This window comes from Herpailurus yagouaroundi, unplaced genomic scaffold (assembly GCF_014898765.1).
Source record: "Herpailurus yagouaroundi ecotype Mexico unplaced genomic scaffold, PumYag 214, whole genome shotgun sequence".
NCBI lineage: Eukaryota > Metazoa > Chordata > Mammalia > Carnivora > Felidae > Herpailurus > Herpailurus yagouaroundi.
Window position 1 is genome coordinate 189,417 of NW_024412445.1, and position 17,404 is coordinate 206,820.

A 17,404-nucleotide genomic window follows, 5' to 3' on the forward strand; every position below is an offset into this window, starting at 1 on the left:
CTGCACAGCAAAGGAAACAACCAACAAAACTAAAAGGCAACCAACGGAATGGGAAAAGATATTTGCAAATGACATATCGGACAAAGGGCTAGTATCCAAAATCTATAAAGAGCTCACCAAACTCCACACCCGAAAAGCAAATAACCCAGTGAAGAAATGGGCAGAAAACATGAATAGACACTTCTCTAAAGAAGAGATCCGGATGGCCAACAGGCACATGAAAAGATGCTCAACATTGCTCCTCATCAGGGAAATACAAATCAAAACCACACTCAGATATCACCTCACGCCAGTCAGAGTGGCCAAAATCAACAAATCAGGAGACTATAGATGCTGGCGAGGATGTGGAGAAACGGGAACCCTCTTGCACTGTTGGTGGGAATGCAAATTGGTGCAGCCGCTCTGGAAAGCAGTGTGGAGGTTCCTCAGAAAATTAAAAATAGACCTACCCTATGACCCAGCAATAGCACTGCTAGGAATTTACCCAAGGGATACAGGAGTACTGATGCATAGGGGTACTTGTACCCCAATGTTTATAGCAGCACTGTCAACAATAGCCAAATTATGGAAAGAGCCTAAATGTCCATCAACTGATGAATGGATAAAGAAATTGTGGTTTATATACACAATGGAGTACTACATGGCAATGAGAAAGAACGAAATATGGCCCTTTGTAGCAACGTGGATGGAACTGGAGAGTGTGATGCTAAGTGAAATAAGCCATACAGAGAAAGACAGATACCATATGTTTTCACTCTTATGTGGATCCTGAGAAACTTAACAGAAACCCATGGAGGAGGGGAAGGAAAAAAAAAAAAAGAGGTTAGAGTGGGAGAGAGCCAAAGCATAAGAGACTCTTAACAACTGAGAACAAACTGAGGCTTGATGGGGGGTGGGAGGGAGGGGAGGGTGGGTGATGGGTATTGAGGAGGGCACCTTTTGGGATGAGCACTGGGTGTTGTATGGAAACCAATTTGACAATAAATTCCATATATTGAAAAAAATAGGTAGATTGCTTTGGGTAGTATCGACATTTTAACAATATTTGTTCTTCCTATCCAGGAGCATGGAATCTTTTTCCATTTCTTTGTGTCTTCAATTTCTTTCATAAGCTTCCTATAGTTTTCAGTGTATAGATTTTTCACCTCTTTGGTTAGATTTATTCCTAGGTATTTTATGCTTTTTGGTGCAACTGTAAATGGGATAGATTCCTTGATTTCTCTTTCTGTCGCTTCATTTTTGGTGTATAGGAATGCAACCGAATTCTGTGCATTGATTTTATATCCTGCAACTTTGCTGAATTTATGGATCAGTTCTAGCAGTATTTTGGTGGAATCTTATGGGTTTTCCATATAGAATATCATGTCACCTGCAAAGAGTGAAAATTTGACCTCCTCCTTGCTGATTTGGATGCATTTTATTTCTTTGCATTGTCTGATTGCTGAGGCTAAGACTTCCAATACTATGTTGAATAACAGTGGCGAGAGTGGATATCCCTGTCGTGTTCCTGACCTAAGGGGGAAAGCTCTCAGTAGTTCCCCATTGAGGATAATAGTAGCATTGAGTCGTTCATATATGGCTTTTGTGATCTCGAGGTATGCTTCTATCCCTACTTTCTTGAGGGTTTTTATCAAGAAAGGATGCTGTGTTTTGTCAAATGCTTTCTCTGCATCTATTGAGAGGATCATATGGTTCTTGTCCTTTCTTTTATTGATGTGATGAATCACATTAATTGTTTTGCGGATATTGAACCAGCCCTGCATTCCAGGTATAAATCCCGCTTGGTTGTGGTGAATATTTTTTTTAATGTATTCTTGGAGCCAGTTAGCTAATATCTTTTTGAGGATTTTTGCATCCATGTTCATTAGGGAAATTGGTCTACAGTTCTCCTTTTTAGTGTGGTCTATTGTCTCATTTTGGAATCAAGGTAATGGTGACTTCACAGAAAGAGTTTGGAAGTTTTCCTTCCATTTCTATTTTTTGAAACAGTTTCAGGAGAATAGGTGTTAACTCTTCCTTAAATGTTTGCTAGAATTCCCCTGGAAAGCCATCTGTCCCTGGACTCTTGTTCTTTGGTAGATTTTTGATTACTAATTCGATTTCCTTACTGGTTATGGGTCCGTTCAAATTCTCTATTTCTTCCTGTTTGTTTTGGTAGTGTATATGTTTCTAGGAATTTTTCCATTTCTTCCAGATTACCCATTTTATTGGCATATAATTTTTCATAATATCTTATTGTTTTTATTTCTGGTGTGTTAGTTGTAATCTCTCCTCTTTCATTCTTGATTTTATTTATTTGGGTCCTTTCCTTTATCTTCTGGATTAAACTGGCTCTTGGTTTGTCAATTTTGTTAATTCTTTCAAAGAACCAGCTCTGGTTTCATTGATCTGTTCTACTGTTTTTTGGTTTCGATAGCATTAATTTCTGCTCTAATCTTTATTATTTCCTGTCTTCTTCTGGTTTTGGATTTTATTTGCTGTTCTCTTTCCAGCTCCTTAAGGCATAAGTTTAGGTTGTGTATTGGAGATCTTTCTTCCTTCTTTAGGAAGGCCTGGATTGCTATATACTTTCCTCTTATGACCGCCTTTGGTGCCTCCCAGAGGCTTGGGGTTGTGGTGTTATCATTTTCATTGACTTCCGTATACTTTTTAATTTCCTCTTTAACTGCTTGGTTAGCCCATTCATTCTTTAGTAGGATGTTCTTCAGTCTCCAAGTATTTGTTACCTTTCCAAATTGTTTCTTGTGGTTGATTTCGAGTTTCATAGTGTTGCGGTGTGAAAACATGCACAGTATGATCTCGATCTTTTTGTACTTACTAAGGACTGATTTATGTCCCAGTATATGGTCTATTCTGGAGAACGTTCCATGTGCACTAGAGAAGAATGTATATTAGGCTGAAATGTTCTGAATATATCTGTTATGTCCATCTGGTCCAGTGTGTCATTCAAAGCCATTGTTTCCTTGTTGATTTTTTGATTAGATGATCTGTCTATTGTGGTGAGTGGGTGTTGAAGTCTCCTACTGTTATGGTATTACTGTCGATGAGTTTCTTTATGTTTGTGATTAATTGATTTATACATTTGGGTGCTACCACATTTGGCACATAAATGTTTACAGTTGTTAGGTCTTCTTGGTCTATAGACCCCTTGATTATGATATAATGCCCTTCTGCATCTCTTGATACAGTCTTTATTTTAAAGTCTAGATTGTCTGATATAAGTATGGCTACTCTGGCTTTCTTTTGTTGACCATTAGCATGATAGATGGTTCCCCATCCCCTTTTTTTCAATCTGAAGGTGTCTTTAGGTCTAAAGTGGTACTCTTGTAAACAACATATAGATGGATCTTGTTTTCTTATCCATTCTGTTACCCTATGTCTTTTGATTGGAGCATTGAGTCCAATGACATTTAGAGTGAGTACTAAAAGATATGAATTTATTGGATTATGATGCTTGTAGAGTTGGAGTTTCTGGTGGTCTCTGGTGCTTTCTAATCTTTCTAACCTGGTTGCATATATATATATATGTATATATGTATATATATATATATATGTATATATATATGTATATATATGTGTATATATATATGTATATATATATTTATGTGTGTATGTATGTATATATATATATACATATATATACATACATACACATGTGTATATACACGTGTGTATATTATATATTTTCATCTTTTCTACCCTCAGAGATTCCCTTTAAAATTTTTTGCAGGGCTGCTTTAGTGGTCACAAACTCCTTTAATTTTTGTTTGTCTGGGAAACTTTTTCTCTCTCCTATTTTTAATGACAGCCTTGCTGGATAAAGCATTCTTGGCTGCATATTTTTCTGATTCAGCACACTGAATATATCCCACCACTCCTTTCTGGCCTGCCAAGTTTCTGTGGATAGGTCTGCTGCAAACCTGATCTGCCCTCCCTTGTAGGTTAGGGACTTTTTTTCCCTTGCTGCTTTCATGAGTCTATGCTTGCCTGAGTATTTTGTGAATTTGACTATGATATGCCTTGTTGATGGTCGGTTTTTGTTGAATCTAATGGGGGTACTCTGTGCTTCCTGGATTTTGATGTCTGTGTCTTTCCTGAGGTTAGGAAAGTTTTCCACTATGATTTGCTCACATAACCGTTCTACCCCTGTTTCTCTCTCTCTCCCTCCTCTGGGACCCCTATGATTCTGATGTTGTTCCTTTTTATTGAGTCGCTGATTTCTCTAATTCTTAAATCGTGCTCTTTTGCCTCTATCTCCCTCTTTTTTTCTACTTCGTTATTCTCTATAAGTTTGTCCTCTATATCGCTGATTCTCTGTTCTGCCTCATCCATCCTTGCTGCCGCTGCATCCATCCATGATTGCAGCTCAGTTATAGCATTTTTAAAATCATTCTGGCTAATTTTTACTTCTATTTTTGACTCCAGCTAGTATTCGTATTATCGTGATTCTAAATCCCGGTTCAGACATCTTGCTTGTATCTGTGTTGGTTAAATCCCTGGCTGTCATTTCTTCGTGGTCTTTCCTTTGGGGTGAATTCCTTCATTTTGTCATTTTGAAGGGAGGAAAGGAATTAATGAGGTATAAAAATTGAAATTAAAATTAAAATTAAAAAATATTAAAATTAAGAATTAAAAACACACACATAAAATCGAATGAATAGATGATGCTAGATCCTAGGTGTGTTTTGGTCTTGGTGTTGAAAGTGGTGTGACAGATTAGAGGGGAAAAAAAAAGAGGGGGGGTGGGTGACAAAAAAAGGAAATTGTGTGAGAATTTGCAAAAATGAATACACTGAAGTAGACTAAAATGAGATTATGGGGTAAAATAGAATTTGAATAAATATATACAAAAGTAAAGAATATAGTAGAAAAAATTAAAGAAAAATATTTTTAATAAAAATTAAAAATAAATATAAATTTTTATTTTTCTGTATTTAAGAAAAAGGGAAAGAAACAAAAAAGAGAAAAAGGATTAAAAAAAGGAAAAAAGAAATCATTTGAAAATTTGAAAAAGTGAATACACTGTAGTAGACTAAAATAAAATGATGGAAGTAAAATAGAATTTGAAAAAATTTACATAAATGCAAAAAATCTAGTATTATATTTTTTCAGTATTCAATATAGTATTGTATTTTTTCACTTTTCAGCATTTGAAAAAGTGCCACTTCCTTCTGATGAGAAATTACTGTCATTTGAATTGTTTCTATTGTATACATAAGGTGTCATTTGTCTTTTGTTTATTTCAAGAATTTTACTTTACGTTTTACACTATGAGTTATGATATACTTTGAAGTCTATTTCTTTTTTTTTTTTAATTTTTTTTTCAACATTTATTTATTTTTGGGACAGAGAGAGACAGAGCATGAACCGGGGAGGGGCAGAGAGAGAGGGAGACAGAATCGGAAACAGGCTCCAGGCTCTGAGCCATCAGCCCAGAGCCCGACGCGGGGCTCGAACTCATGGACCGCGAGATCGTGACCTGGCCGAAGTCGGACGCTTAACCAACTGCGCCACCCAGGCGCCCCCTTTGATGTCTATTTCTTAGGGATTTTCCACATTTGAGGTCCATTCACCTCTTTGAAAAAATAGATTTAAATTTTTTCAAATTTGGGAAATTGTAAGCCATTATTTCTTCAAATACACTTTCAGTCCCACTCTCTTCTTCTTTTCCCTTAGGACTCTGATGACATGAATGATAGATCTTTTGTTCTAGTCCCATAAGCCCCTGAGTCTCTGTTCAATTACCCCGTGCCAGCCTATTTTACCCTCTCTTGTTCAGATAGGCTAATTTCCATAGTTTTTCCCTTCAAGTTCACAGATTTTTCTTCTGTTCTCTCCATTCTGCTATTCATTCCTTTCATTGAGTTGTTTGGGGTTTTTGGCCATTATGTGTTTTTTCCATTCTAAAATTTCAACATGGTTCTTCTTTGTATCTTTGTTTCTTTTCTGAGACTTTCTGTTTTTTTATCAAAACTTTCTATTTTTATCATTTGTTTCAAGTGTGTTTGTAATTCGTGGTTGAAGCACTTTTATAATAGATTCATTAAAATTGCTTTCATATAATTCTACCTTCTTATCTCATTCTTAGTGTCTGTTAGTTGTATTTTCTCATCATGTTGAGACTTTTTTCTTTTTCCATTTTTTTAAAATTTACATCCAAGTTAGCCTCTAGTGCTGTAATGATTTCAGTTGTCAATTGCAGTGATTCATCCCCTGTGTATAACACTCAGTGCTCATCCCAACAAGTGTCCTCCCTAAAGCCCCTTACCCATTTAGTCCATCCCCCCAGCCACAACCCCTCCAGCAACCCTCAGTTTGTTCTCGGTATTTGTCTCTTATGTTTTCTTCCCCTCCTTGTTTTTATATTATTTTTGCTTCCCTTCCCTTTTGCTCATCTGTTTTGTGTCTTAAGTTCCTCATATGAGTGAAGTCATATGATATTTGTCTTTCTCTGGCTGACTAATTTCACTTAGTATAATACCCTCTAGTTCCATTCATATAGTTGCAAATGGCAAAATTTCATTCTTTTTGATTGCTGAGTAATACTCCATTGTGTATATATACCACATGTTCTTTATCCATTCATCCATCAGACATTTGGGCTTTTTCCATACTTTGGCTATTGTTGTTAGTGCTGCTATAAACATTGGGGTGTATGTGCCCCCTTTGAAACAGCATACCTGTATCCCTTGGATAAATACCTAGTAGTATAGTTGCTGAGTCACCCAGTAGTTCTATTTTTAATTTTTTGAGGAACCTCCATACTGTTTCCAGAGTGGCTCACCAGTTTGCATTCCTACCAGCAGTGCAAAAGAGATCCTCTTTCTCTGCATCTTTGCCAACATCTGTTGTGGCCTGAGTTGTTAATGTTAGCCATTCTGACAGGTGTCAGGTGGTATCTCATTGTGGTTTTAATTTGTATTTCCCTGATGATGAGCGGTGTTGAGCCTTTTTTCATGTGTCAGTTGGCCATCTGGATGTCTTCTTTGGAGAAATGTCTATTCATGTCTTTTGCCCATTTCTTCACTGGATTGTTTGTTTTTTGGGTGTTGAGTTTGATAAATTCTTTATAAATTTTGGATGCTAACCCATTATCTGATATGTCGTTTGCAAATATCTTCTCCCATTCTGTTGGTTGCCTTTTAGTTTTGCTGATTGTTTCTTTTGCTGTGCAGATGCTTTTTATCTTGATGAGGTCCCAATAATTCATTTTTTCTTTTATTTCCTTTGCCTCTGGATATGTGTTGAGTAAGAAGTTGCTGCAGCCAAGGTCAAGGAGGTGTTTCCCTGCTTTCTCTTCGAGGATTTTGATGGCCTCCTGTCTTATACTTAGGTCTTTCATCCATTTGAGTTTATTTTTGTGTATGGTATAAGTAAATGATCCAGGTTCATTTTTCTGCATGTTGCTGTCCAGTTTTCCCAGCATAATTGCTGAAGAGACTGTCTTTATTCCATTGGATTTTCTTTCCTGCTTTGTCAATGATTAAATGGCCATATATTTGTGAGTCCATTTCTGGGTTCTCTAATCTATTCCATTGATCTGAGTGTCTGGTTTTGTGCGATTTCCATACTGTCTTGATGATTACAGCTTTGTAATACAGCTTGAAGTCCAGAATTGTGATGCCTCCAGATTTGGTTTTCTTTTTCAGGATATCTTTGGCTATTTGGGGTCTTTTATCATTCCATACAAATTTTAGGATTGTTTATTCTAACGCTATGAAGAATGCTGGTGTTATTTTGATAAGCATTGTATTGAATATGTAGATTGCTTTGGGTAGTATTGACATTTTAATAATATGTGTTCTTGCAATCCAGGAGCAAGGAATATTTTTCCATTTTTTTGTGTCTTCAATTTCTTTCATAAGCTTCCTATAGTTTTCAGTGTATAGATTTTTCACCTCTTTGGTTAGATTTATTCCTAGGTATTTTATGGTTTTTGGTCCAACTGTAAATGGGATCGATTCCTTGATTTCTCTTTCTGTTGCTTCATTGTTGGTGTATAGGAATGCAACGGATTTCTGTGCGTTGATTTTATATCCTGCAACTTTGCTGAATTCATGGATCAGTTCTAGCAGTTTTTTGGTGGAATCTTTTGTGTTTTCCATATAAAGTATCATGTCATCTGCGAAGAGTGAAAAGTTTGACTTCCTCCTTGTCAATTTGGATGCCTTTTACTCCTTTGTGTTGTCTGATTGCTGAGGCTAAGACTTTTAATACTATATTGAGTAACAGTGGCGAGAGTAGACATCCCTGTCATGTTCCTGACCTTAGGGGTAAGCTCTCAGTTTTTCCCCATTAAGGATGATATCACGTATGGCTTTTTATGATCTTGAGGTACGATCCTCTTATCCCTACATTCTTGATGGTTTTTATCAAGAAATGATGCTGTATTTTGTCAAATGCTTTCTCTGCATCTATCGAGAGGATCATGTGGTTCTTGTCCTTTCTTTTACTAACGTGATATATCACATTGATTGTTTTGCAGATATTGAACCAGCCCTGCATCCTGCGTATATATCCCACTTGGTCGTGGTGAACAATTCTTTTAATGTATTGTATCTGGTTGGTCAGTTTCCTGTTGAGTAATTTCACATCGGTGTTCATCAGGGAAATTGGTCTGGAGTTCTCCTTTTTTCGTGGGGTCTTGGTCTGGTTTTGAAATCAAGGTAATACTGACTTCCTAGAATGAGTTTGGAAGCTTTCCTTCCATTTCTAATTTTTGGAACAGCTTCAAAAGAATAGGTGTTAACTCTTCTTTAAATGTTTGGTATAATTCCCTTGGAAAGTTACCCAGCCCTGGACTCTTGGTTTTTTTGGGAGATTTTTGATTACTAATTCTATTTCTTTACTGGTTATAGGAGATTTCTTTTGTAAGAAGTGATTTTAGATTAAATCCCAGGCATTTGGGGTATAGGTTATTAAATTCTGGATCTTATTTAAGTCTTTTTTAGGCACCTTCTCTGACAGTGCACCACTGAAGGAAAGGGAATAATGCATTGCTTGCTTACTGCCAGGTAGGGCTGGAAGCCCAGGATTCCCCTATCTCTATTCACACACTGGGCGAAGAGGAGCACCTCATTGCTGGTGGACTGGCAGGGAGTCTGTGTTCTTCTGATCCCACCTTGTCTGAGAGGGAGAGGGATGCCTTATTACTGCTCCTCACATGGCCTTCATCAACATGAAGTGGGGAGCTCATTACCACCAGGCAGAGTACCACTTACTCTTCTCTTATCCCACGTCAGCCAGAAGGGGTGAGCACCACATTCCACATAGATTAGGTCAGAGTCCAGGCTCCCCACTTAGCCTTTGCTGATGAAAGTGGGGCTGCAGTCTTTCCTGTGATGTTTGTCTGGAATAGAGCAGCTGTTGTCTAGAAGTTCTGTGCTTTGCTAGGCTGTCCCTCTTCTGGAACTTTGGCTAGACAGAGCAGGCTTTTGTTGAGTCTTTTCTTTTGAATCTTGCCCATTGATTGACATTTCTGGCTTGCTGACTTCTCCAGCATCCTGTCTGGGATATATGAAATAAACCAGCACCACCCACCAAAACACCAAAAACAACAACTCAGGTAACTTACCTCTGTGTTGTTTGTTGAATCCTGAGGTCCCTGGCCAGCCATTTTTCTCTCCACCTTTTAAAATCTTATGTTTATTTTATATATAATGTCCAGCATTTTTAGTTGGATTTAGTGAGAGGATTAGGAAGAAATGTGTCTACCCCATCTTGTCTTAACGTGGAAATTCCTGTTATTTTTTCTAGTACTGGGAACCACATTTTATCTTTTTTTTCTTTAATTTTAATTTTAGTTAACATCAATGCAATGTTGGTTTCAGGAGTAGAATTCAGTGATTCACCATTTACATACAGCACCCAGTACTCATCACAACAAGTGCCCTCCTTAATACCCATCTCTCATTTAGCCCATACCCCCACCCCCCTTGCCTCCAGCAACCCTCAGTTTGTTCTCTGTCATTAAGAGTCTCTTATGCTTTGTCTCCCTGTCTTCTCTTTCCACACCCCCTTCCCATATGTTCATCTGTATTGTTTCTTACATTCCACATATGAGTGAAATTGTATGGTATTTGTCTTTCTCTGACTGACTTATTTTGCTTAGCATAATACATTCTAGCTCCATCCACATCATTATAAATGGCAAGATTTCATTTTTGATGGCTGAATAATCCACTGTGTGTGTATATATATGAAAACACACACACATACACACACACACACCATATGTATATATGGTGTGTATATGTGTGTGTGTGTGTGTGTGTGTATACATATGTATATATACATACCACATCTTCATCCATCCAGTCTATGGACATTTGGGCTCTCTTTGTAGTTTGGCTGTTGTTGATAATGTTGCTATAAACATTTGGGTGCATGTACCCCTTTGGATCTTTATTTTTGTATCCTTTGGGTAACTACCTAATAGTGCATTTGATGGATTGTACCTATTATATTTTCTGATTTGTCACTTGTGTTTGGAAAATCTATTTCAATTTCTGTATTTTTGTACCTTTCCTGGTTCAGACTGCTATAATGCAAGCATAAAATGATTGGCTCATAACCACAAGAAACTTGTTTTCTATAGTTGTGGTGGGTGGAAGTTCAAGATCAAGGCACTAGCAAATTCTGTGGTGATGGCCTGTTCCTCCTTCACAGCTGTCTTCTCACTATGTGCTCACATGACGGAAAAGGTGAAGAGGCTTTCTGAAGTCTCTTATAGCTTATAAGTTATAAGCACTAATGCCATACATGAGTGCTGTACCCTACCCTTATGACTTAATCACCTCCAAATACCATCACACTCAGGGTTAAGTTACAACATGGGGATCTGGGTGGTGAAAGCAAGGGGGATACGGACAAACATCCAATGTATAGCAGCACCTAAATATTTTACTGAATTCTTACTCTCAAGATTGTCTTGAGTTTTAGTGCCAGCTGCCATTAGTAATTATTTATTTTGCTTCTACTTGTTCTTTTTTATTTTTTTTTTAATTTTTTTAACATTTTATTTATTTTTGAGACAGGGAGAGACAGAGCATGAGCAGGGGAGGGTCAGAGAGAGGAAGACACAGAATCTGAAACAGGCTCCAGGCTCTGAGCTGGCAGCACAGAGCCCGACGTGGGGCTTGAACTCACGGACCGTGAGATCATGACCTGAGCCGAAGTCGGCCGCTTAACCAACTGAGCCACCCAGGCACCCCTACTTTTTCTTTTTTTAAAATAATCTTCTCATACCTTGTCTAATTTTTCATCACGAATAGACTTTGGAGCTCTTGTGTTTTCTCACCCTCTCTACATATTATTTTATGGTAGTGTTTTTGGCTTCTAAGCTATATGATTTCCCCCCTCTTTCTTAGGAATTTGATGAAATATATTAACTCAGAGGCAAATGGAGGCTTTTTACAGAAACTATTTCTGTTTGAAGAGTCATTTGCGTTTACATGTGACGCTCTTAAAAGTGTGTGTGGTTGGGGCGGGGAAGTCACACTTCTTGCAGAGTCTCAGATTCCTGGAGGGCTGAAGCCAAAAGAGAATGTGCTGAATGGATCTCTCAGGCTTAGCGTGAGGAAGGGGCTGTCTGAGGCCCCCTATGAGTGTGCCAGCCCTCCCTGGATCAGACTTCACATGCTGAGCCTTCATTCCCCCCACATTCCAGAGCTCTCTTCTACCTTCAGCCCCTTGCAAATCCTCTTTTCTCTGCCCAGAATACTCTCCTCCAGATGCGTGTCTCAGCCTAGTTGTCCTCTTCTTGAGAGAGCTTTTAGTATCCAGTAACTCATCTTGCTAGTACACACCTGGTTCTCTAAAACAAAGACCCATGCTTCCTAGCACTGGTCACCCTTTGAAATGACCTTTCTTGTTTGCTTCTGCTACTCAAGTCTGTTTTTTTTTTCTCTTCCCTAAAATGTCAGTTCCTTGAAGGAAGGGACAGAGCTATATCCTCATCTGCTAGAACATGCCTGCAGTATAGTAGGTGCTCAGGAAACACTCGTGTAGTAGATAAATGAATGCAGATGCCTCACGGGAAACTAAACATGCCAAGGTGGTCCCTGCTGCCTGTCAAGTCACACCTCTATGGTTGTCTTTTCCAGAAATTAATTCTGTATCAGCTCGAGTCCTGCTCTCCCTGGTGGTTCCAGGCCATCTGATTTTCTTCTATATCATTTACTTGGTGGAAGGCCATTTGGTCCCACAAAGTAAGATGTTTGTGGTGTTCTATCTGCTAGCAAGTCTGATGCAGGTAAGGATGACTATTAGTAGCATCAAAGCAGCATTCAGTGCTTAGTCATCCAGCAAGATTTATCTCCCTGAGCTGGGAAAGATGCTGAGGGGGTGAGGTTGGGGGGTTCCTGGACATGGCAGGGCATGGCCCCCATCTTCCAAGAATCAACATATTCAAGCTCAAGGGTGTGAACCAGACACAGAAGTCACACCACACTGCATTGCATGCATTCCACATTGCATACTGCACAGGGCACATTTCATACTACAAGCAGCATGCTCCACAGTACACACAGCACACTGCACATGACACACTTTACACTGCACACTCGTTAATCTCCACTTCCCACAAGGCACCATCCATACTGCATATATCACACTGCTCAATTATCACCAGGAGATCAGAGGATGGTCCTGAAGATACAGCAAGTTGCCATGAAGCAAGCTGATGTGTGGTTCTGGCTGGTCAACTGGGCCATGCACATCATTCATCACAGACAGGGTGGGCAGGGCCAGGTCCCTGCTGGGATGTTGCTAAAACACATGCAAGGACTTTTAGTCAGTGCTGGGTGGTGATAAGGGCATGATGAAAGGTTAGGCTGGTGCCTGCCTGTGGCTAGTACTCAGCAGACTATCTGCCCAGACTAGTTGTTGGATGCCCCTGGTGGGCCTAGGGTGTCCACAGGGATAACGGTGGTCCTTGATGGGCACCGTTCTAGGAGGGCAATGCTAGAACTAGGGACTGATGTTTTCAAATCCTCTGAATTAGGGCATTTGCAATTGCAGCATGTCCCTGATCATGAAGGATAGGGTGGGGTACTTTGAGAAACTGTCCCGAGGGGGACAGAGGGGCTGTGGTCAGCCTGTCACAAGACACTGAGGAGCTCTGAAGTGAGACCAGCACTGTGGTGCTTCCAGGGAAGGGTTACTCTCCAAAACTGCTCAAGTGAGGCCCTCTAGGGAACCCTATCTGAAGTCTGTGTCTTGAGTTTCTAAGGAAGGTGAGAGGAGCCTGTGTAGCAGAGACGATCTGTCTGCCACCTCAGGATGCTGCAAGCAGGTCCTGACGACAGGAGGGAGACTAGGCAAGTGTGGATGAGGGTGGACTTTCTGGCCTCTGCATGAGCTCAGAGCTAGGCATTGACCCCAAGAGAAGCTGGAGGAAGTCCAGCTGGGGTTGACATGGGGTTGACTCCCTGGGGTTGACATGTCCACCTTAGTATCTGCCTTTGAAATCTAGTGTTTCTTGGTGACATTTGGCTTTCTGACTTAGTTGTCATCTTTTGTGTCTGCTTGCTCTTATGACAGGTGACAATTCTGCTGTACCTGGCAGAAGTAATGGTTCGGCTCACATGGCACCAGGCTCTGGATCCAGACAGCCACTGCATCCCCTACCTCACAGGGCTGGGGGACCTGCTAGGGACTGGCCTCCTGACACTCTGCTTCCTTATCAACTGGTTATTGAAGAGTGAAGCAGGGCTGGATGGCATCTCAGACCCAGCATCCGGGCCTCCCTAATGAACCCAGGCAGCCATATTTGCTCAGTAGAATTTTCCTTCCCACCAGCAAGGTACAGAATACAGTTTCTCCCTGACTAGGTCCTCAGGAAGGATGGTTAACACCCTGATTCTGCAGTGACCCTTTGTCAGTCTTCCAGGGACACTCACACATCTTGACTCTGGAGTTGGAAGCTGAGTCTGTAAAGGTGAAGGAGACCTGAAATCAGAGGCAGTGTTTGTGTACATGTGACTGCATGCTCCTGGGCTTGAGTGTGTACTCATGTGCTGGGTGAGTGCAAATAAGTGCATGTGTGTGTGTGTGGAGAGCAGGGGACTCTGGCCTGAAGACGCTGAAGGAAGAGGCATGTCCAGTGCACTGGGGGGATGTGTGGGCAGTGTTCTGTGTCCACACAGCCTGTACTTGGAAGGAGCAGGAAGGAAACACTTTCTGTTTCTATACCTCAGGACTGTGCTGTGGCTTACCCACAGGCTGACTAGATCCAAGCTTCATGGGCTATTTTGCTGATATGCCTGCAAATGTGCAACCCTTCCCAGGACAGCCCTTCCTTGCATACCCTTGTCATCTGCTCTTGGTATTTAATCCTGTCGCTATTTTTCTTTTTCTTTTTTTATGTTGAATCCAAACTTCTGTTTAGATTTTAGTGATCACAAAAGTATAAAATAAAACATAGATTATATTGTACTTGGCCTTTTGTGTCTTTAAAGGTAGTTAATGCAACCATGAGACTTGGGGTCTGTAAGTAACAAATACCTCTGGCATTTCTCTAGTGTCTATTTCTCAAACTGTGGTCTCTAGCAGAGAAGCATCAAAGTCAGGGAAACTTGTTAGACATGGAAGTTGTTAATCCTCCTTCCCCTGGGCCTGCCAATCAGCCTGTCTTGGGGTGGGGTCAGCAAGGTGGGTTTAACAAGCCCCATGTTGTTCTGATGCACTCTTACATTTGAGAAGCACTGCCCCAGAATGTCCTCACTTTTTAAAATAGATGTTTACTTCCTGTTTCTTATTCACTCATCATAACAACTTTAGCCATGATTTGGGTTGAGGATTATTATCTTCATATGGTGAAATAGGTATTTACTTATTCATGTCATCTTGGATGAAGACATGTGTGAGACAGGTCAACACTGGAGATGCATATAGTTCCTTGACTGAGGACATCACCAGGTATATACCCTCTTGCTAGAATGAGGGAAATTTATGGTATGAGTTTTTCTGCCAGGTTGAGGTCAACATTGGGGAGGAATTTTTCTGTACAGAGGAGGTAAACATGAGGATTGAATACAGCTTTCACATTGAAATCATCACAGATGTATCCATGTGCAGGTCTGAGATCATCATCAGAGATGAACCCAGATGAGGTAAGGTTATCATTGGAAATGATCCCTAATGCGGGGCTGAAGTCAGCATCTGGGATGAATTTTCCTATGGGGTAAGGTCATCATAGGTGATGAACCCAGCTGCAGAACTGAGGGCACCATCAGGGATAAATCCAGGTGGTTCTCATAAGGACAGTCCTGCTGCAGCTTCAGTACTGAGGTCAACATCTGGCTGAATCTGGCTACAGTGTTGAAGTGGCCATCAGGATTAAATCCACACACAAAGCTGAGGAATTATTGGGTATAAATATGGTTGTGGAGCTGAATATCTTAGTTGGGATGAATCCGGCTATGGGACTGAAGTTAGTAACTGGGTTAATTTTATCTATGGAGTTTTGATAAGAGTAAGGGGCAGGAAGTGGGTCAAGGTGAATATAAATTTAAGATTGAAGCCAAACTCAAGGTTCGGTTAAACCTCACATCCCAAAGCTGTACATGCTCTGTGATAGTGTCAAGGGCCTGAATCAGGCAGAAAGATAAAGTCAATTCCTTGGTCAAAGTCATGGTTGTTTAGATCCAACTTAATTCACAGATGTAGATATGGTCTGGACAATAGACAGGAAGACGATGAGGATTTGAATCAAGGTGAAAGTCAAGGTCAAATTCAACATCAGTATCAAGTTTAAGGTCAATTTATAGTTAAGGTCAAGATCAGTTCCAAGACCAGGAACATACAGATCATCCCTGATGTATGACGATTTGACTTCTGATTTTTCAACTTTACAGTGATGTGAAAACAATCTGCATTCAATGGAAACCGTACTTCACATTTTGAGTTTTGATCTTTTACTGGGCTATTGGTATGGTATGATACTCTCTGGTGATGTGGGGCAGTTAGGAACAGCTGCAACTCTCTGTCAGCCAAGCAATTGTGGGGGCTAACAATTACTATCCTTACAGCCATTCTGTTTGTCACTTTCAGAAGAGTATTGAAATTATAGGAGATAGTCAATACTTTGTTATCTAATAGGCTTTGTGGGAAACCATTAAACTCTGATGTTTGATAGGTTAGGTGTATTCGATGCATTTTTCACTTATGTTTGACTTAAAATGGGTTTATTGGGATGTAACCCCATCATAAACTGAGGAGGATCTGTATTTAAGTTCACAATCATGGCTACACATGTCCTCGATGATTAGACAAAGAATTGGGTGTGAATCATGGACAAGGTCTAGATCAAGGTCAAATTCGTAGTTTGATCTAGATATTACCTTGAACAACAATCAGGAACCCGATGAGGAACTGAATCAAGGTCAAGGTCAATTTCATGGTCACTTTAAGGTCAAAGTCCTTATGGGTTAAGGATCAAGGGGTCAAGTTTGTGTTTGAAGGGAAACTTGATTAACATATTAGGGACAGATTTTCATTGAGGTCAGCATCAAGGTCAAGTATAAGGTTAAGGTTAAGGTCATGTGTTAAGACCTAGACATAGTTCAAGGTTAATATCAAGGTCAATTTCAAGTTCATATTCTGGAGTAGACCTATACATGAGAGTCTGAAACAGGTGGTGGTCTGAATTATGAACAAAATCATGATAAAATTCAAGTTCAGGATCAAAAGTCAAGGTTAAGTTCCAATTCAAAGTCAAGATCGGGGTTAAAATCAAATTTATATTTAGAAGGTCTGGATGATAATCTGGGTCAGAATGTGTTCTAAACCAGGGTCGAGGTAAAGGCAGATTTCAATGTGCTAAGGTCATGTTAAAGGTGAAAGACAGGAGGACTTGGGCAACACATAGTATGGATTATAATCAGGAGCAAAAAGTAAATCTGATTTAGTGTCAAGGTCAAGATCAAAGTAAAATTCAAGCTCAGATTCAAAGTCTGGGCCAAGTTCAAGACTAAGATCAGTTAAAAAGACAAATCAAACTAAACTTCACATCAGGGTCAATATTACAATAAGGTCAAAGTCCAAGTCCAGTTCAAGTTGTAGTTCACAGCCTGGGCTACGCATGATAAAGTGGCTTTGAATCAGGGTTTACATGAAAGTCAAGGAGACATTTATTTTTTTTTATTTATATATGAAATTTATTGTCAAATTGGTTTCCATACAACACCCAGTGCTCATCCCAAAAGGTGCCCTCCTCAATACCCATCACCCACCCTCTCCTCCCTCCCACCCCCCATCAACCCTTAGTTTGTTCTCAGTTCTCAACAGTCTCTTATGCTTTGGCTCTCTCCCACTCTAACCTCTTTTTTTTTTTTTCTTCCCCTCCCCCATGGGTTCCTGTTAAGTTTCTCAGCATCCACATAAGAGTGAAACCATACGGTAT

General features: G+C 39.9%; 1 protein-coding gene across 11 annotated transcripts in view; it reads left to right on the top strand.

The window, feature by feature from the left end:
• Positions 1 to 17,404, top strand: part of SLC41A3 (solute carrier family 41 member 3) — a 177,758-nt gene that overhangs the window by 92,990 nt on the left and 67,364 nt on the right. For 8 of the 11 annotated variants that reach the window (XM_040454918.1, XM_040454917.1, XM_040454921.1 and 5 more), the window contains 2 exons: positions 12,105 to 12,253; positions 13,543 to 14,436. The exons of 2 other annotated variants lie outside the window; for them this stretch is intronic. In XM_040454918.1, the coding sequence (XP_040310852.1) occupies positions 12,105 to 12,253; positions 13,543 to 13,752 (359 nt within the window). In that variant the 3' untranslated portion in view covers positions 13,753 to 14,436. Of the gene's footprint in view, positions 1 to 8,485; positions 8,697 to 12,104; positions 12,254 to 13,542; positions 14,437 to 17,404 lie in introns of those variants that run through there. One more of the 11 variants, XM_040454924.1, reaches the window with a different exon arrangement.